At 37.0% G+C, this 15315-nt stretch overlaps 1 protein-coding gene across 50 annotated transcripts in view; it reads left to right on the top strand.

Annotated features, from left to right (window-relative positions):
• Positions 1–15315, top strand: part of TCF4 (transcription factor 4) — a 367193-nt gene that overhangs the window by 315917 nt on the left and 35961 nt on the right. For all 50 annotated transcript variants that reach the window (XM_035271185.3, XM_035271176.3, XM_035271179.3 and 47 more), the window contains 3 exons: positions 4982–5114; positions 13381–13448; positions 14891–14969. In XM_035271185.3, the coding sequence (XP_035127076.1) occupies positions 4982–5114; positions 13381–13448; positions 14891–14969 (280 nt within the window). The remainder of the gene's footprint in view (positions 1–4981; positions 5115–13380; positions 13449–14890; positions 14970–15315) is intronic.

Here is a 15315-nt window from a genome sequence, read left to right as displayed (position 1 = left end):
ACATTTCCACTCTGTCCATCCCCTACATTAATCTATTCTAGTATGTCTCTTTATCCTGGAGGAAACAATTCAGCTGACTTTTTCTGTCCTTAAATACCACCATAGCCCAGAGTCCACTGTTGAACTTAAGATTGTCATTAACCGAAGGAAAGAGCCTAGATTTTGAGTTAGGTTTGGGATGCGGATAAGATGAAATTTGAGTCCCTCGTGCAATAACGTAGTTTTAAAAATGTGTGAACCTCAAATCCTACAAATGCAAAAGCATGTGAGAAATCGAGTGATCCTAGGTGATATCTGCACCACTACGCTTCGTCTTGCATTTGCCCCTTTTTCTTCTCAAATCCACATTTAGGTGTCTTTCTCTGTTCTGATAAAGGAAGTCATTCTGGATTTATGTGGTCTTTGCTCTCTTTTGCTCAACCAGAACTGATAAAAAACAGGTATCTGATATCCTATTCCTATAATCAAAAAAATTCCAGAAGTTAAGATTTCTGATATCCTTGAATATCCATATTTAGTTGGTCCTAGTGGTGGAGATGCTAAGTTGTCAGTTAGCCTATATATTCCAGAGAAGCAAACAGTAGAAATGGAATTGGCCTCTTTGTATCATCTCCCAAGATGGAACATGAAAATCACAAACTATCTCACATTTCAGCACATTTCGAGTAAATAGCAGATGATTTTCTCTTCACCTATCTCCTGTTTGGAGATATTAGACTGAAAGCTTAGAAAAATATCAACTGTATCCACTATTATTATGCTAGAACTTTGGCTAAAATTTTTATTTCTCCACCATCATTTTCCACTTCTTTAAAACCTTATGGTTAAAACTACATGTGTCCTGTGAACAAGGAAAGTTTTGATTACAAATAAAAGTCTGGGGCACCATACCAGCATATTGGAATTTCACTTGTTTTAAGAGTTGCCCATTTGATGTTGATTTTTCTTCCCTTCTGTGTTTCTTTCTTTTCCTATCATGCTCGAGAGTTTTGAGTTAGGCAATTTGATTTTATCCTAGTCCACTTCATGCATGGGAAGTATCTTTGAAATGTGCTTCCATGCACAAAACGTGTAATTTCAAAATGGAAACCAACTACATTTCTTTTAGAAAAAGTTTTGCAGAACCAAAACAGTATTATCAACTAGGGAGAAAAGATCGTTTTGAAGGAGTAACCCAATAGTCTATATCAGAAGCCATATTTGTAATGGCATTTATCTGCCACAAAACACAGGATTTTCGTTTTTCATCTGATCAGTTAACAGATTTCAGAGAGTAGAGTTTGTTGTTTTTGCTTTTGTTTAAAGGGGACATGAATAAGCTATCTGGTAATGTATACTAATGAATTTTCTCACTGATAGTAAAGCTATTGAATTATTATATCTAGTTACCATTGTACTTTGAATATTTAACCATCTGAAAATCTTTTACTGAAGTGTCTTAGAAGAATCTGACACTGAGAATACTTTGAATATATAGTAGCAGTTGGTGTCCTTTCACTTGAAAATAAAGGTTGTTCCTTACAATTTTATTCTTAGCATCTGGCTAGTCCCATACTGAACAAAGGGATAGTTTAGAAAAAGCAAAGTGCTGCTCCTGGATTATTTGGGGTATAATTTGATAAGCCAAGTTGATATTATCTCTAAAGATAAAACATTTTAAAAACATCATTGCCTTCATCACTTTATGCCGTGTTATAATAGAATGTGTAATTAAAAAGCTTAAGATCACATATTTCAGTAGCGGCTGTCGAGTTGCTGATGTTTAGTCTGTAAATCCCATTTACAGTTTTCGCCTGTCCAACAGAATCCCACAGCTAAGCATTGCTGTGTTACAGATACACACACAAAATCATTCAGATGAATGGAGTTTGTGGTTAAGCTTTGCAATGGGTGGTTGTGGATGATTTATGTTTGGAATGACTTGGCAGAGTTCTTTGTAAGAATAGGATAGAGTCTTCACTGTCTGGCATGATTTAGGCATGGTCTTTGGGCGAAACAGTCCTAGGAGTCTGGGATTTTCCTTTAAAGGAAGTTCTGTTGTCTTTTATTTTTTTGTAACATAAGTCGTTACTTTAGTAATTCTCGACTGGAGGCAGTTTTGCCCTTTGGGGAACATTTGGCAATGTCTGGGGACATTTTCATTGTTACAACTAGGGGCTGGATGCTACTGGAATCCAGTGTATAGAGGCTAGGGGTGCTGGTAAACATGACGTCATGTACAGGAGAGCCTCCACAGCAAAAAATTATCTGGCACAAAAGATCAGTAGTGCCAAGGTTGTAAAATCCTGCCCAAACCCAAAGCATGATTTTATTCTTATTTATATGTACCAGTTACTATATTTTCTAATCTTTAAATAATCAACCAGTAGATCAATAAAAAATACCACTAATGGAAACATTTCCAACAGTTACTCTGTTAATAGACACTAAATACACTACTCTTGGGGATCCTAAGTTAAAATGAACGAACAGTGGGCATGTAAAGCCTCACACTTTGTCACACTCCTCTTATCCTTTGTAACAAAGAGGACAGACAGTAATAGAGTAAGAGACTAAGAGGACCTCTTACAGTTGATCCCTAAATCCTCTAAAAGAGACATTATTCTCCGTGTCCTTATTACAGAGATGCATTTATTACATCTCTGAATGACAGTAGTTTTCAAGATAGTTTTTAATGTAAAATAATCTAGTTATAAATCTCATTAGTTTACTTCAACATCTAATTTTCTGAGTCTCTAAAAATAACTGGTTTACATGGATTGCATTGATTTCCACCTTTAAAATGTACGAGGATTAATTTTTCCTTTTATTCTTTGAATTCACCATTAACCCTTTGTCAAGTATCAAATTACTGCCCGTTTTACATAAAAAGTTCCAAAAATTCTCACGGATGTGTTACCTGTTTGGTTCTTCTGATTATTATAGTTAGTTAAATATTTTTTTATAATTATTTTTCTCTTTTTTTGATTTTTGCACATCATGGACTGGTTTGTAGTTCATCTGTTCGTCAGAAATTCCACATGGAATAGGGCTGTGGAGAAGTCAAGTTAAACTTAGTAATCTGTATTTTTTCCCACATTCTGTTTCTTTTCCTCCATTTTGTTATAGCGTTTACCTCTAGAGCAGAAATAGCTCTATCCGTGTTAAGCTTTCAGATTAGCTATGCTATGGAATGGGTCTACTATATTATTCATTGGAGGAAATTCCGTGGACTACCTTGGGTGTTCTTTAGGCGGCACGTAGAAATGAGTTTAACAGGTGGTCTAAGGAATTTTGGGGTCAAGGAAAGAAAGGGGTCCATGGAATTAAAAAATGTGAAAGGCATTCTCAGGAACTTGGAAAGATTTAAAGGCATCATCTCAACTTTTTTACTGAAGTCTTTTAAGTTGGGCTGTTTTGGGCATCCACAGGTAATTTTTTCAAAAACATGCATGCGACATTGACAAATCTTACCTCTGATACATGGGTTCATTTTCTCAGACTATTTAGTTGGCGCTCAAATAAGTTATACTTCAGTCCACTGTTTGTTAAATTCTAACAGATAACCAGCTGTTCATTGAGCATATAGTGTAATTATGTGTTCAGTAGTTAGCCACAAGTTGTGGGATACAGAACTATAAGCTCTATTCCTTTAAAGAGTTTACAGTACAGGTGAAAATACACTAGAATGAGCAAGAAATGAAAGGCAAAATCTAAGTGTTAAAGGGCATCGTGCAGAATGTAAGTGCATTAGGCGCCTGGAGAGAAGAGATTGTGTAAGAGTTAAGTAGTCAGGGAACTTTCAAGAAAGAGGTGGAATTCAGGATGGAGCTCACAGAGTAAATAGGGCAGCACTCGACAGACTGTGGTTTCATTCCTCGTGAACAAATGCTTGGGTTTTGAATACCTGTGACTATCAGCATTATATCCCATCTCTAATTTTGAAATAAACAATTTTAACAGCATTTCTAATAGTGACATAATAAAGACTCATAGTCCATTCGTATATTACATATGAAGAAAAAGTGTATTTTAGCTTCAATACTTTGCCTTTACATAACACATTCAAATGCCTATGAGAATAACTTTTGAAGCTGCTTTTTATCTTGAAAATAGCTCAGCACGTTTTTGTAAATTACTATGTACATTTTAGTGATCTGTTCATTCCGAAGCAGATGGATGAATTGCAACTAATTTGCCACCTTACGGGCACTGTGACATACCCAAGAAATGTAGTTTACTTGGAAAACTAATATAATAATTAAACTCAAAGCAAAGTCTTAAACCAAATGATTGTGTGAAGATATTCTTTCATTGCCAGCTATATGAGGAGTGCTTGTAGGTAGGTCCTGGAAAGAAAGGACTCAGACCAAAATGAATCATATGGTTCTAATTTAATTCCATATAGTCAATGGTTAGATATTGATGAGTAAGAGAAATATTTCATTAGTGCTTTTTAAATTTTTTATTTACTAAATTTTATTGTTGCTGTGGTTCAAAAAGATAATTTAATTTGGGAGGAAGAAGATTTGAGACTGTTTACTCTTTGCCATCTAGTTTCAAGAAGGTCAGGATGAAATGTAATATAAGCCCTGTGGGTCATAATGTTGTTTTATTCATTATATGGTGGAATGTTTTTCACTTGATCAATAGGCCATACAAACAATTAATAGTAGAGTAGTCTTCTATGTTGCTGAAACCTTGGAGATGATTTTAAGCAGTAATTTGGTAGATTTCGAGATTGTGATCCTTTCTCAGTGTCCCTCATTGCCATTATATTCCTCCACAGTTGATGCAAACCGAAGCTAACTATGTATCTGTATAACTTACTATTTGAAAAATGAAAGCCGTCAGATATAAGCAAGATATATTCTTGGCTGTTTTGAAATTCTAAAAGCTGTCTCCATTGTAAAATAGAGAGTTGTGAGAAAAGTATTTGAAAACTAACTCACTTGATACCTTGTGATTAAATATGGCCACCTTTTTCTGCTTCTTCCTGTAGAGCTATCCATCACACTCCTCAGCAGACATCAATTCCAGTCTTCCTCCGATGTCCACTTTCCATCGTAGTGGCACAAACCATTACAGCACCTCTTCCTGTACGCCTCCTGCCAACGGGACAGACAGTATCATGGGTGAGTCACAGAAATGCCAATTCTGATACCGATAGTCGGTGTCCGGGTTTAATCATCAAGCACCTCCTTTTTCCCCTTCATAACTGAATAGCAATTAAGCAATAAATATTAGTCACATAACACACAAATGAACCAAACAGAAATAAAACCACTGGCTTGAGCATAACCACATTTTTGGTCACAAGATACTGAAATTTGGCTACATTGTCTGTTGCAAATAATTAGTTTGAACCAGGGTTCAAACAGACCAAAACTTTCTTGTTCCTCACACTCAGAAATAGTGAACAAAGTCATAAGATGAGCCATCGGAGACTAGTGAGTTACAAAGCAGAATAGCTCTTAATGATACTTACTGATCACTTGCCAAATTCCAGTTACTGTACTCGGCTCTTATCCATGGTGTGCCACTGTCTTCCAAGGACTGGTTTATATGAAATTCTCAGGTGACTGTTAATAACTACCTGAGGTTAATCTTCTGGAGAATGACACTGTGGAGTCCCTCAGAGGGGTGGAATCATCTGCTCAGTTATGAGAGAGGAGACGCCTGGGCATCAGTTGGCCAGGAGTTATTTGCTGCTTTTTTTTTTTTAAACACCAAGGACATTTACTAATGAGTTAAGGTCCAAGAAGAATGCTGCTCCCATAAACTGAGCCATCATCCCCTCCTTTCTCCTGATGTTCATTGTAGTCTTTTCCCTGGGGCAGGTGGTTGCCTGATCAGTACTCCTACCTTGAGACAGGAACTGGGCTGGATGTCCAGCTACCCCTGGAGGGAAGAGTTGGAGTTGATGGGGAGATAGATAGCTACTACCTTCTTCTGAACCAGCTTTGACAACCTTGTTGTTCAGATGACCAGCACAGCTTAGTGCACCAGGGTCTTCTTAGAACTTTCAGACTTCTAAGGTGGTCACTTTCTGGGGTTCTAGTTCAAACTAACTCCTTGCTTGGCCTGAATGTCACTCTCAGAGCATTTATGGGGAGAATCCTCAGTATATGTCTTTGAGAGAAGATTATGCAACAGAAAAATGCTGCTGTTTAATCCTCTTAGCTCTTTGCACTTGTTTTCTTGAGAGAGTCTGTAGAATTTTGGGAAGTGGTGTGAATCACTTATTTAGGAACATTTTTGATGAAGGAGAGATGTGTTTTGAAATGTTGGAAATATAATTTCTGCCTCAATAATGCCCTCCCTGCTTATTCAGTAATATATTTCACACTTGAGATGAGCCATCTCGCAGCCTCTCCACTCCACTGTCCTAAGAGGCAAATAGAGGAGTTTCCATTTCTGTAACTCTAACCAAGCTTCTACAAATGCATTGCACCAGTTTGACCTTGGAGAGCTACAGACAGAGGTCACATGGGGAAGTTTGTTAGCTATCAATGCAGTTTTGGCAGATTTGAAAAACAAGAAGAAAGAAAGCAGTGCAGAACTGAAAAAGTGAGAAAAGCATATTTCACTTCAGTGTGGTTTGACAAATGGAAAGCCCCTTTCTGCAGTCATGAGGTCTGGTTATAAAGAAGGATGACCGGTCATTCATCCTTTTACATGACAGATTTCCTGTCTACTTGTGGTCTGAGTAATTTTCTTTTTTTAGGAAGGTATGAAGGTGGAGCAGAACCTTGAGTTGAGGAAAACATATTTAGGCACTGTTTGAAAAAAAGTTTTACTGATTGATTTGCAAAACAGTCCTCTTGAGAGAGTGGCACTATGACTTGGAAAGGATATATCAGGAAGTGGGGTGGTTACCTCCATGACTTGTAGACAGCTCAGCCACAGTTCTCAGTGGGAATGAGGTTTTCTTGGTTTTAGCTGATTGTCTTCATCGTTAGTTTGTGGATGAACAGGAGAATCTACTTGTTGGTCTAGGCAGAGTGGAGCAATAGTGACTTCAATATGCTAGATAAGAATAGATTTAACTTGGTAAAAACCGCAGGTCCTTATTTAAGGGTCTTGACAATAATAAAGGTGCTATAATTTAAAAACAAAAGTATGAGATTTTTAGAACTCAGAAAAGGGCTTTTTAGAAATTTATCACATACATTATTTTACAATAATGGATACACTTGTCAAAATCCATTAGCACAATGAGAAAAAGATGCATAATTTTTCAGGAACTAGGTAGATATGGTAATTCAGCATTTTAGAGGAGGAAACCTTTATTATTTTGCATAAATACAGATATTACTTTAAGTTACTTTAAGAGAGAACATTCTAGAATGTTTTTCTTTAAAATGGCATGTTCACCAGTTGCATACGTGAAAATGCAGAGGAAAATTTAAGCATAATAAGCCTTAGTATTGAATGATGTTTGAGTGGTCCGTGTTTCTTCACACGTAAGTTCTCTTAGTTTTGGTTTGAATTTTTCAAGTGTGGTATAAGTCAGTGATGGCAGCGTGTCTGTATAACAAGAGAAGCTTTCTCTTCTGATGTTAGTGATACTTCCCTAACAAACAGTATGGACTAATAGGATACATCTGCAGACTTTTGAAAATATTTGGCATATAGTCACTCATTCTAAAATGCAGGAAATAAAGAAATATTACGTTGCCTGTATCTCAAAGAACAAACAGAGCTAATTAAATAATTGGTAAATAGGGAACACATAGCCTGACACATGTTTGAGATTACACATGATTCTGTAGAAAATGACTGTAAGCAATACTAATGCCTGAAGAATGGGGTTCAAGCACTAACACATGGACATCACATTTTTCACGTTTTCTTGGTGAAAAGTTGCAAGACAGTGCAGTCATTTCATATGTGGTGTTGATGTCTTAGGAAGCTGCTTTTTCAGTTCAGAAGAGGGCTGCTGCCCTTCCTCTCAGTGTCATGTTATCATATCTCTTTCTGGTGGTCAGCAGTTATCCTGAACTGACACTAGAACAACGCAGTGCCTATGGGGTGAGATACAAGCTCTAGAACTCTCAGAAGGTAACCTCTCTGTTACGACACTTCGTTTCTTCTTCTTCTGTCCTCTGCATGTCAAAGACGGAAGATGCCCACTGAAGTTTGCTGTTTGTTTGGCTTGGGGGAGTAACTGGGTATTTCCTGCTTTATTTTCTTTTGCCCTATAATATCCAATATCATTTTCTGAGAAGTCCTTAAGAAGGATAAAGCTTATTAAGATTACCTTAATGAGGGTTTTTTTTTAATGACACATTCATCCATGGATTTTCAAGAGAATTGTAGAATAAGGTGCTTTATTCATTACATATAGTCTAACTGCTTTTCTTTTTTTTTTTTTTTTTTTTGCCAATCAGTTTGAGCTTATGAGGTTAGCCTTGAACTGATGACCTCGCCTTCGCGAGCGCCATGACCTCCGGAGGGAGCCACTTTGGACCCCCTAACTGCTTTTCTTAAGCCTTGCTTTCAAATTCTGGAGATCATTTTAGACTTTTCTGAATTGAAAGCGTCATCTAATTAGCCCTAGAATTAGGGGAACATAATGTATGAGACACAACATGGATTCATAGTAGTTTAGCTGGTGGAGCACCCAGTTAAGGAGAGTAGCTCTCAGGGGTCTTCGGGAGTTATCAGCATCAGCATCCTCTACTCAGTTCTTCAAACTCTTTTCAGTGTTATGACACTGGGTATTCTCAGAAGCAGTGCAGTTCAGTGCTTCTGTATTTGAGCATACATACGGAGGAGGAAGTAAGTTATTAGATACCAGCTGTAGAGAATAGGAACGTCTACAGGATAGTAACCATACACATTTGGTTAGCCACGGATTTCCTTCCTATTTGCAATAATATCCAGTAGCCCTTCCTGATGGAAAGAAGTAAGAGGACTCCCTACCATAGCACAGACTACTGACACTACTCGAGGATGAGAATGCTTTGTCTCCCCATTGGGAGATACCATCTGTATACATTCACAGGGTATGATTCTTTGTGGTTTGGGGCTACACACACTCCCTTACCCTCAGAGAGAATATATATACCATAACTAACGTAACAGTTATAATGACTGTTACTGTTTTATTAGTCTTTAACTGGCCTACTTTCTAATACATGGTCTTTCCCATGTTTTTAAAACTCAAACGAAACAGTGTTGAAGAAACAGGCTACCAAGATTGATTGAATACACCATATGCTAAAGATTACCCTGGAATATTTATCTGGTTCATGAATTAATCTGGCTTAGAACTTACACTTCTAATGACATGTTTGTATGACACGTTAGTATGTGTCTTGTCTAGTCGAAACAAGACACATTTGGTTAGCCACGTATTTCCTTACTATTTGCAATAATATCCAGTAGCCCTTCCTGATGGAAAGAAGTAAGAGGACTCCCTACCATAGCACAGACTACTGACACTACTTGAGAACTTATGTCCTTTTCCCGTTGAGGACTTGATTTCACAGTAATTTTATTACTAGAGTAGTCATATAAGATACACTTTATATTTTACGAGATCTCAAGCCTTCAAATAGTCATGTGATGAACAAGCACAGTGCATAAGCATAATATGAATTTTATTCATCAGTGTCAAGGCATGTTCGTTACCAAGACCACCAACAGAGAACAATAAACTAGTTTGATTTAAGTCTTCTCCTCCATTTCCTGTGCATGGTCAGGAAGCCCAACTTCCCCTTAATTCGTATGTTCATAGGAGTCTGTCCTGTTAAAAATTAGTGCATTGTAGTCTATATACTTGAGTTTTTATTTTACAATGGTTGTAGTAGGAGTGCTGGAGATGCTCCCTCTTTTTATCAACTTTATAGACAAGCCCATGGCATTGTTATGCCGCTTCTAATGGTTTAATAACTTGAGGGTCACTCGGACACAGTTTAGAAAAACCTACTTCGAAAGCAGTCATCTTCTCTCAAGCAAACACAGTGTGAATTGTGCTACTCATTTCTTTGATGCCTTCATGATGTTTCCAGCCTTAGATGGTGGGTGTGTGTTAAAGGGGCAAGACATTTTCCGAATTCTGATTTTTAGTAGTTGATCCCAAGGCACCACTCATCCCAGTGTTTTGTTGAGGGTGTGTTCTAATGGGAATGAACATTCCCCCAAAGCTGAGACCGAGACAGAGGGTGGTCTAACACATAGCCCAAGATACAAAACCCTTCTTTCTGCTTCATCTTCCAGCCAGCAACACCCCTTGTGCTCAAGCCATCTGAACAATACTTGGGTGGCAGGCAGTGTTGAAGCCTCCTACAGAATTACAGTTCCCCTTAATAACTGCTCATCTTCCATTCATGTTTGTATGTTACAGCTCTCCTTAGAGACTTGACTGTTTTTCTCTCAGGCAAGATAAATTGATTAGAGACAAAATTAGAAATCGATAGAGTCTTTACCAAGCAAATGCATTAGTTTTCATGTTTATTCCTGTTACATGGGCATTTTGATTGTTTCTAATATGAGTTGACAAAAATCTTGGGCCTTAAGGAGTAATCAAGTCCTGTTATATTAAAGCTGAAAAGGAGGATATGGTGTTTCTTGTTAAACATGGCCTAATTCTCAATCGGCCCCCCCAAAAAAAATTATGCCACTTGAGAATTAAAATATATTCACTTTCCAGTTATGCCCTTTGTTATATCAGTCACACAAATAAAAAGAGAAATCTGTTAGAGAAGAACCCATGTAGCTTAACATGTTCAGGGAATCTAGAAAATGTAGCTTCTCCAGTGTTTCCTGGACCAGAACAAAAGGCATTCCAAGTGAAAGGGCAAACTGGCCCCAGTAAACTGCTTTGAAATTTAAGCCCTTGGGTTTGGCACTCCAGCTGTTGCAAGGTAAAATGGCTTCATGTTAGAAAATAGTCTGTTCTTATCAGTGGTTTCCATGAGTAGCCTTTGTAGTTTTCTGAAATATTTTCATGACAAGATGAGGTAAGAAGTTGATTCTATTTTTAATTCTATTTCCTGAGTCATAATATCTCCCTGTATAAAACAGGCACGGTAGAAAGTTTAGATAGAGGGTTGTAGTACTAAAGAAATCAGAATGATCATATCTTGTCTCTTCTAATGCGTGATTTTAGGGTATATAGGTTTAGTTTTTAAATGCTCCTAAAATATTTTTATTGGTTTTCAATACTTTGTTTAGTTTCATAAAAATATATGTATTATTTATAATCTTCATTTTAAATTGTTTAAAGGAAGAGTTAATCTTTTGAAAGCCACTACTGTAGCAGATATTATCTGTAATGAAGCAATATCTTGTTCGTTTTTGGCTTAGGTTCTTTGTTAGATAATGTGATTTTTCCAGTGTAGCTCTGAACTTTTTGTGAAAATCTATATTCAAATCAAGCAGATAACACAAATTATTTTGACTGGTAGCTCTAATTTTTAGGTCTATAATAATGAAAAGAAATACTGTTTCTAGGGGAAAAGAAAGATAAGCGCCCCCCAAATACCACGGTAATGCATACTGAAAAAACATTCGTGTCATTTATATTTCACATCGTTATTATTTTCCCTTTAGAATTGTTTTTAGGGTTTTTTTGTTTTTGTTTTTGTTTTTTCCTTTGAGACAGAGTTTTGCTCTTGTTGCCCAGGCTGGAGTGCAGTGGTGCGATCCCGATCTCGGCTCACTGCAGCCTCTGCCTGGTGGGTTCAAGCAATAGTCCTGTCTTAGCTGGGCATAGTGGCGCATGCCTGTAATCCCTGTTTTTAGTCTTTAAAGAACTCCTTAATGCAAAAATTCTTCTCATTTTCACACTAGATGTAATTTGTTATATTTTATCTTTGTTAAATATTTTTAATACGCTTGATATCTGAGTTGCTCCCACTGATCCATTTGTATGATGTCAGACCCTCATTTCAAAGAACTCACTTATACAGTTCCTATCATGAGTGCTAATAAACCATGTATTTTTAATATCATAACTTTGTGATAATGGAATAGAGGTCTCTTTGTCACAAGGTAATTGTGTTCTTTTTATCATGTGCTAGTTTTCTTTCAGTATTTCAGCAATGAACAAGTATATATGGGTGTGGGTTTTGTCAACCACATAAAGCATATATCGAAAGATTATCTGACATGCCCAACATATAAATATATGAAAATAACAAGCATAGTTTAGCTATGCTAAGCCGAGGTCAGGAGAATTAACTGATGACCTGGAAAAGCCATAGAATTGGACCACTGAAGATCTGACACCGCCCCCCCCCCCACACGACTGCATTTTACAAGTTTAGAAGGTGATGACAACACATTTGTAGGAAAGAAGGCTCTCTTAGTTCAAGAATAGGGCTGGAAAGTCTTAAAAATTATATACCTGTTTAATGAAGTTTTGCTTGGATTCATTGGGTGAGTTAAGCTTTCCTTTTCTTCTTTCACAAAATAGTGAAAACAGACCTTACCCCAGAAATCTAATAGGTTTTATTTAGATACTGTGTCAATTTGCTGATATTTAAGGCCTTAATAAATGCAACATATCCGAAGTTCTAAGCATTCTGTTAATACCGAAGACCTCACAAGAACGCTGGAAATCCCAGTCTGTCACTTAGTTACAAAGGCAAGATACCTTCAAACTATACGTGTTAAAGGAAGCTGGCTCTGAATTATATACTGGAATATATGTCTTTTATTATTCACAATACTCTTTGTTCTTCTCTTTTGTCGATAAAAATACCAGTGTTTAAGGCAGTCGAGATACGCTTCATGAATATGTAGACTTATTTTATCTCTGGAATCTGAGACCATATTGACTTTTAGTAGCGTAACAGTTCACTTTTTCTTAGTGTAAACACAGACTTTAAAATATGTGGAGAATATTTGTTGTTGAAAACATTAAAAATATTTTCTCTCCTTGTTAGCCAGACCTGTTGTAGAAATATTTGTTTGTTTGATATACTGTGGAACTATGAGAAGAATACCTCGTTTTGCTATGTATAAAATTTCTATTTATTTGAAAACAGGTAGAAGTTATTTGTGAAGATAATTCCATTTACTATAAAATAATATAAAGAAAAGACAGACTCTGAGGACTCCAGAGGCCTGAAAGTGCCATATACTTGTCAGCAATGACCGTCACATAGATTGCTGCCATTCACCAGCTCATCAACAGCAAGGGGAAATCATAGCAAGGAAACCACTTTATCTTTAAACCAAGATGTCAGGTTTATATTTTATCTGTAAAAAAATGTAACATGAATATATTTGACATCTACCTCAGCAAACAAATTAATGCTAATTAAAGATTAATGTGTTGTAATTAGCATTAAAAATGCAATTAAATTGTGAGTAAATGGACCAGGAATAGAAAATTGTTAGATGTCTCACTGCCTGGTTTTCATATTCTGCCTTTTGTTTTTGCAGCAAATAGAGGAAGCGGGGCAGCCGGCAGCTCCCAGACTGGAGATGCTCTGGGGAAAGCACTTGCTTCGGTGAGGAAATATTGACTTTGGACTCCATATGTACCGTGGTAAAGGGTGAACTTTAATCAGAAGTGGACATTTGGAATTTTCAAAAATGAATGACATATAGCTTTGATTTTTGGAAAATGCTAGCTTTCTTGCATAACAGTCATTGGGAAATTTGAGAAGGTCTGAACCTTCCCATATCTACATTGTCTCTTCCATCTAATCTTCACAGTGGTACTAACCCCCACTCAATTATGGATGTGGGAATATTCTCCTGACTTTTAAGTTTATAGGTTTTTTTATACTGATGTTTATTTTTCTCTAAAGTAATATGGGTGCTCAATGACCAGCTAAGACTGTCAGCAGGGAATAGTTCTAAAGCACTTTGGAAGAGGCATTTGGAAAAAAAAGACAATAACTGAGGTCCACGAAGAAATGTCACATAATTGGCACTGGGGGACTCAGCTTCTCTGCTTTGCCCACCCACGGCCAGGAAGCTAAAATTGGACATTTCTTATATGTTCCCTGATGACAAAATGGCATACCTTCATTGTCTCAGAGAGTATATATGTGGTATTTTAGTCAAAAACTAAACATGGTCATTTATAAATATAAGTGGAAGGCCAGGTGCTGTGGTTCACATCTGTAATTCCAGCACTTTGGGAGGCCAAGGTGTGTGGGTCACTTGAGGGCAAGAGTTTTAAGACCAGCCTGGCCAACATGGGGAAACCCCGTCTTTACTAAAAACACAAAAATTAGCTGGGCTGGGTGGCACGTGCCTGTAATCTCAGCTCCTTGGGGAGGCTGAGGCAGGAGAATTGCTCGAACCCGAGAGGCAGAGGTTGCAGTGAGCTAAGATCCTGCTACTGCACTCCAGCCTGGGTGATAGAGCAAGACTCTGTCAAACGAATGAATGAATGAATGAATGAATGAATGTAAGTGGAGATTTGCTTCTCTAAGATTTTGTCTCTTCAGTTGGCTTTTACCATTGGGAGCATTAAAAAAGTTCACACTATATTAGCATTGTGCCCTAAGTAAAAGTTTTTGTTTCATCTGGGCCTTCTGATGCTATGGAATCAAATGCCTTAATCTGGCAAAGGAGTGGCGAAATATCTTAGAAGCGATCCTATCCAACTTCTCATTTTGTAGATGAGGAAAGTTCAGAGTATCTACTTGGCTGGCCCATAGCCACACAGCCAGTAAGAAGAAAAGTCTGATTGAAGTCTCCTGACCCCAGCCTGGAGACTCTGTTTCCTCCATCCCATACCACATCAGTTAATTCATGTTTTGAAAAATTAAAATAATTGTTAAGTTTTTTATTTGACAATATTGGTACTGTAGTTGATTGTTACATCTATTTTGTAACTTGTAAGTTTTAAATGAATTGTATCGATAACTGTCATATAGAAAAATGTGAATTATTTAATGAATGAGGGTGTTTTTTTCTTTCTCCTTATTGTTTTAAGATCTATTCTCCAGATCACACTAACAACAGCTTTTCATCCAATCCTTCAACTCCTGTTGGCTCTCCTCCTTCTCTCTCAGGTAGTGTATTTCAAATTCCATTTCATCATATAACAGTTTATGAGAATGATTCCCCCCTTATATATACTTCTTGCGTTAGTAGGTGGAAACTCACTTCCCCCCAAATTCCCAAACTTAATATTCCTGTAACAGACAAATACAAAGGGATGAGAGAGACAAATTACCAAATAACAGTGTAGTCGTTTACATCCATTCCTTTTCTTAAAAATTAGATTATCTTTTTAGAATATACAGGCATATGGAAAATGCATTTCTTACACTTTTCTTAGCTCTGCAGAAGACACCCAACAGCAGAATAATGTATTCCAATAAAACGTCTCAGATGAAAAAACTCAGTTAATATAGT

Source organism: Callithrix jacchus, chromosome 13, assembly GCF_049354715.1.
Source record: "Callithrix jacchus isolate 240 chromosome 13, calJac240_pri, whole genome shotgun sequence".
NCBI lineage: Eukaryota > Metazoa > Chordata > Mammalia > Primates > Cebidae > Callithrix > Callithrix jacchus.
Note: the sequence above shows the minus strand (reverse complement) of the source record. Positions and strands in the feature narration are given on the sequence as shown.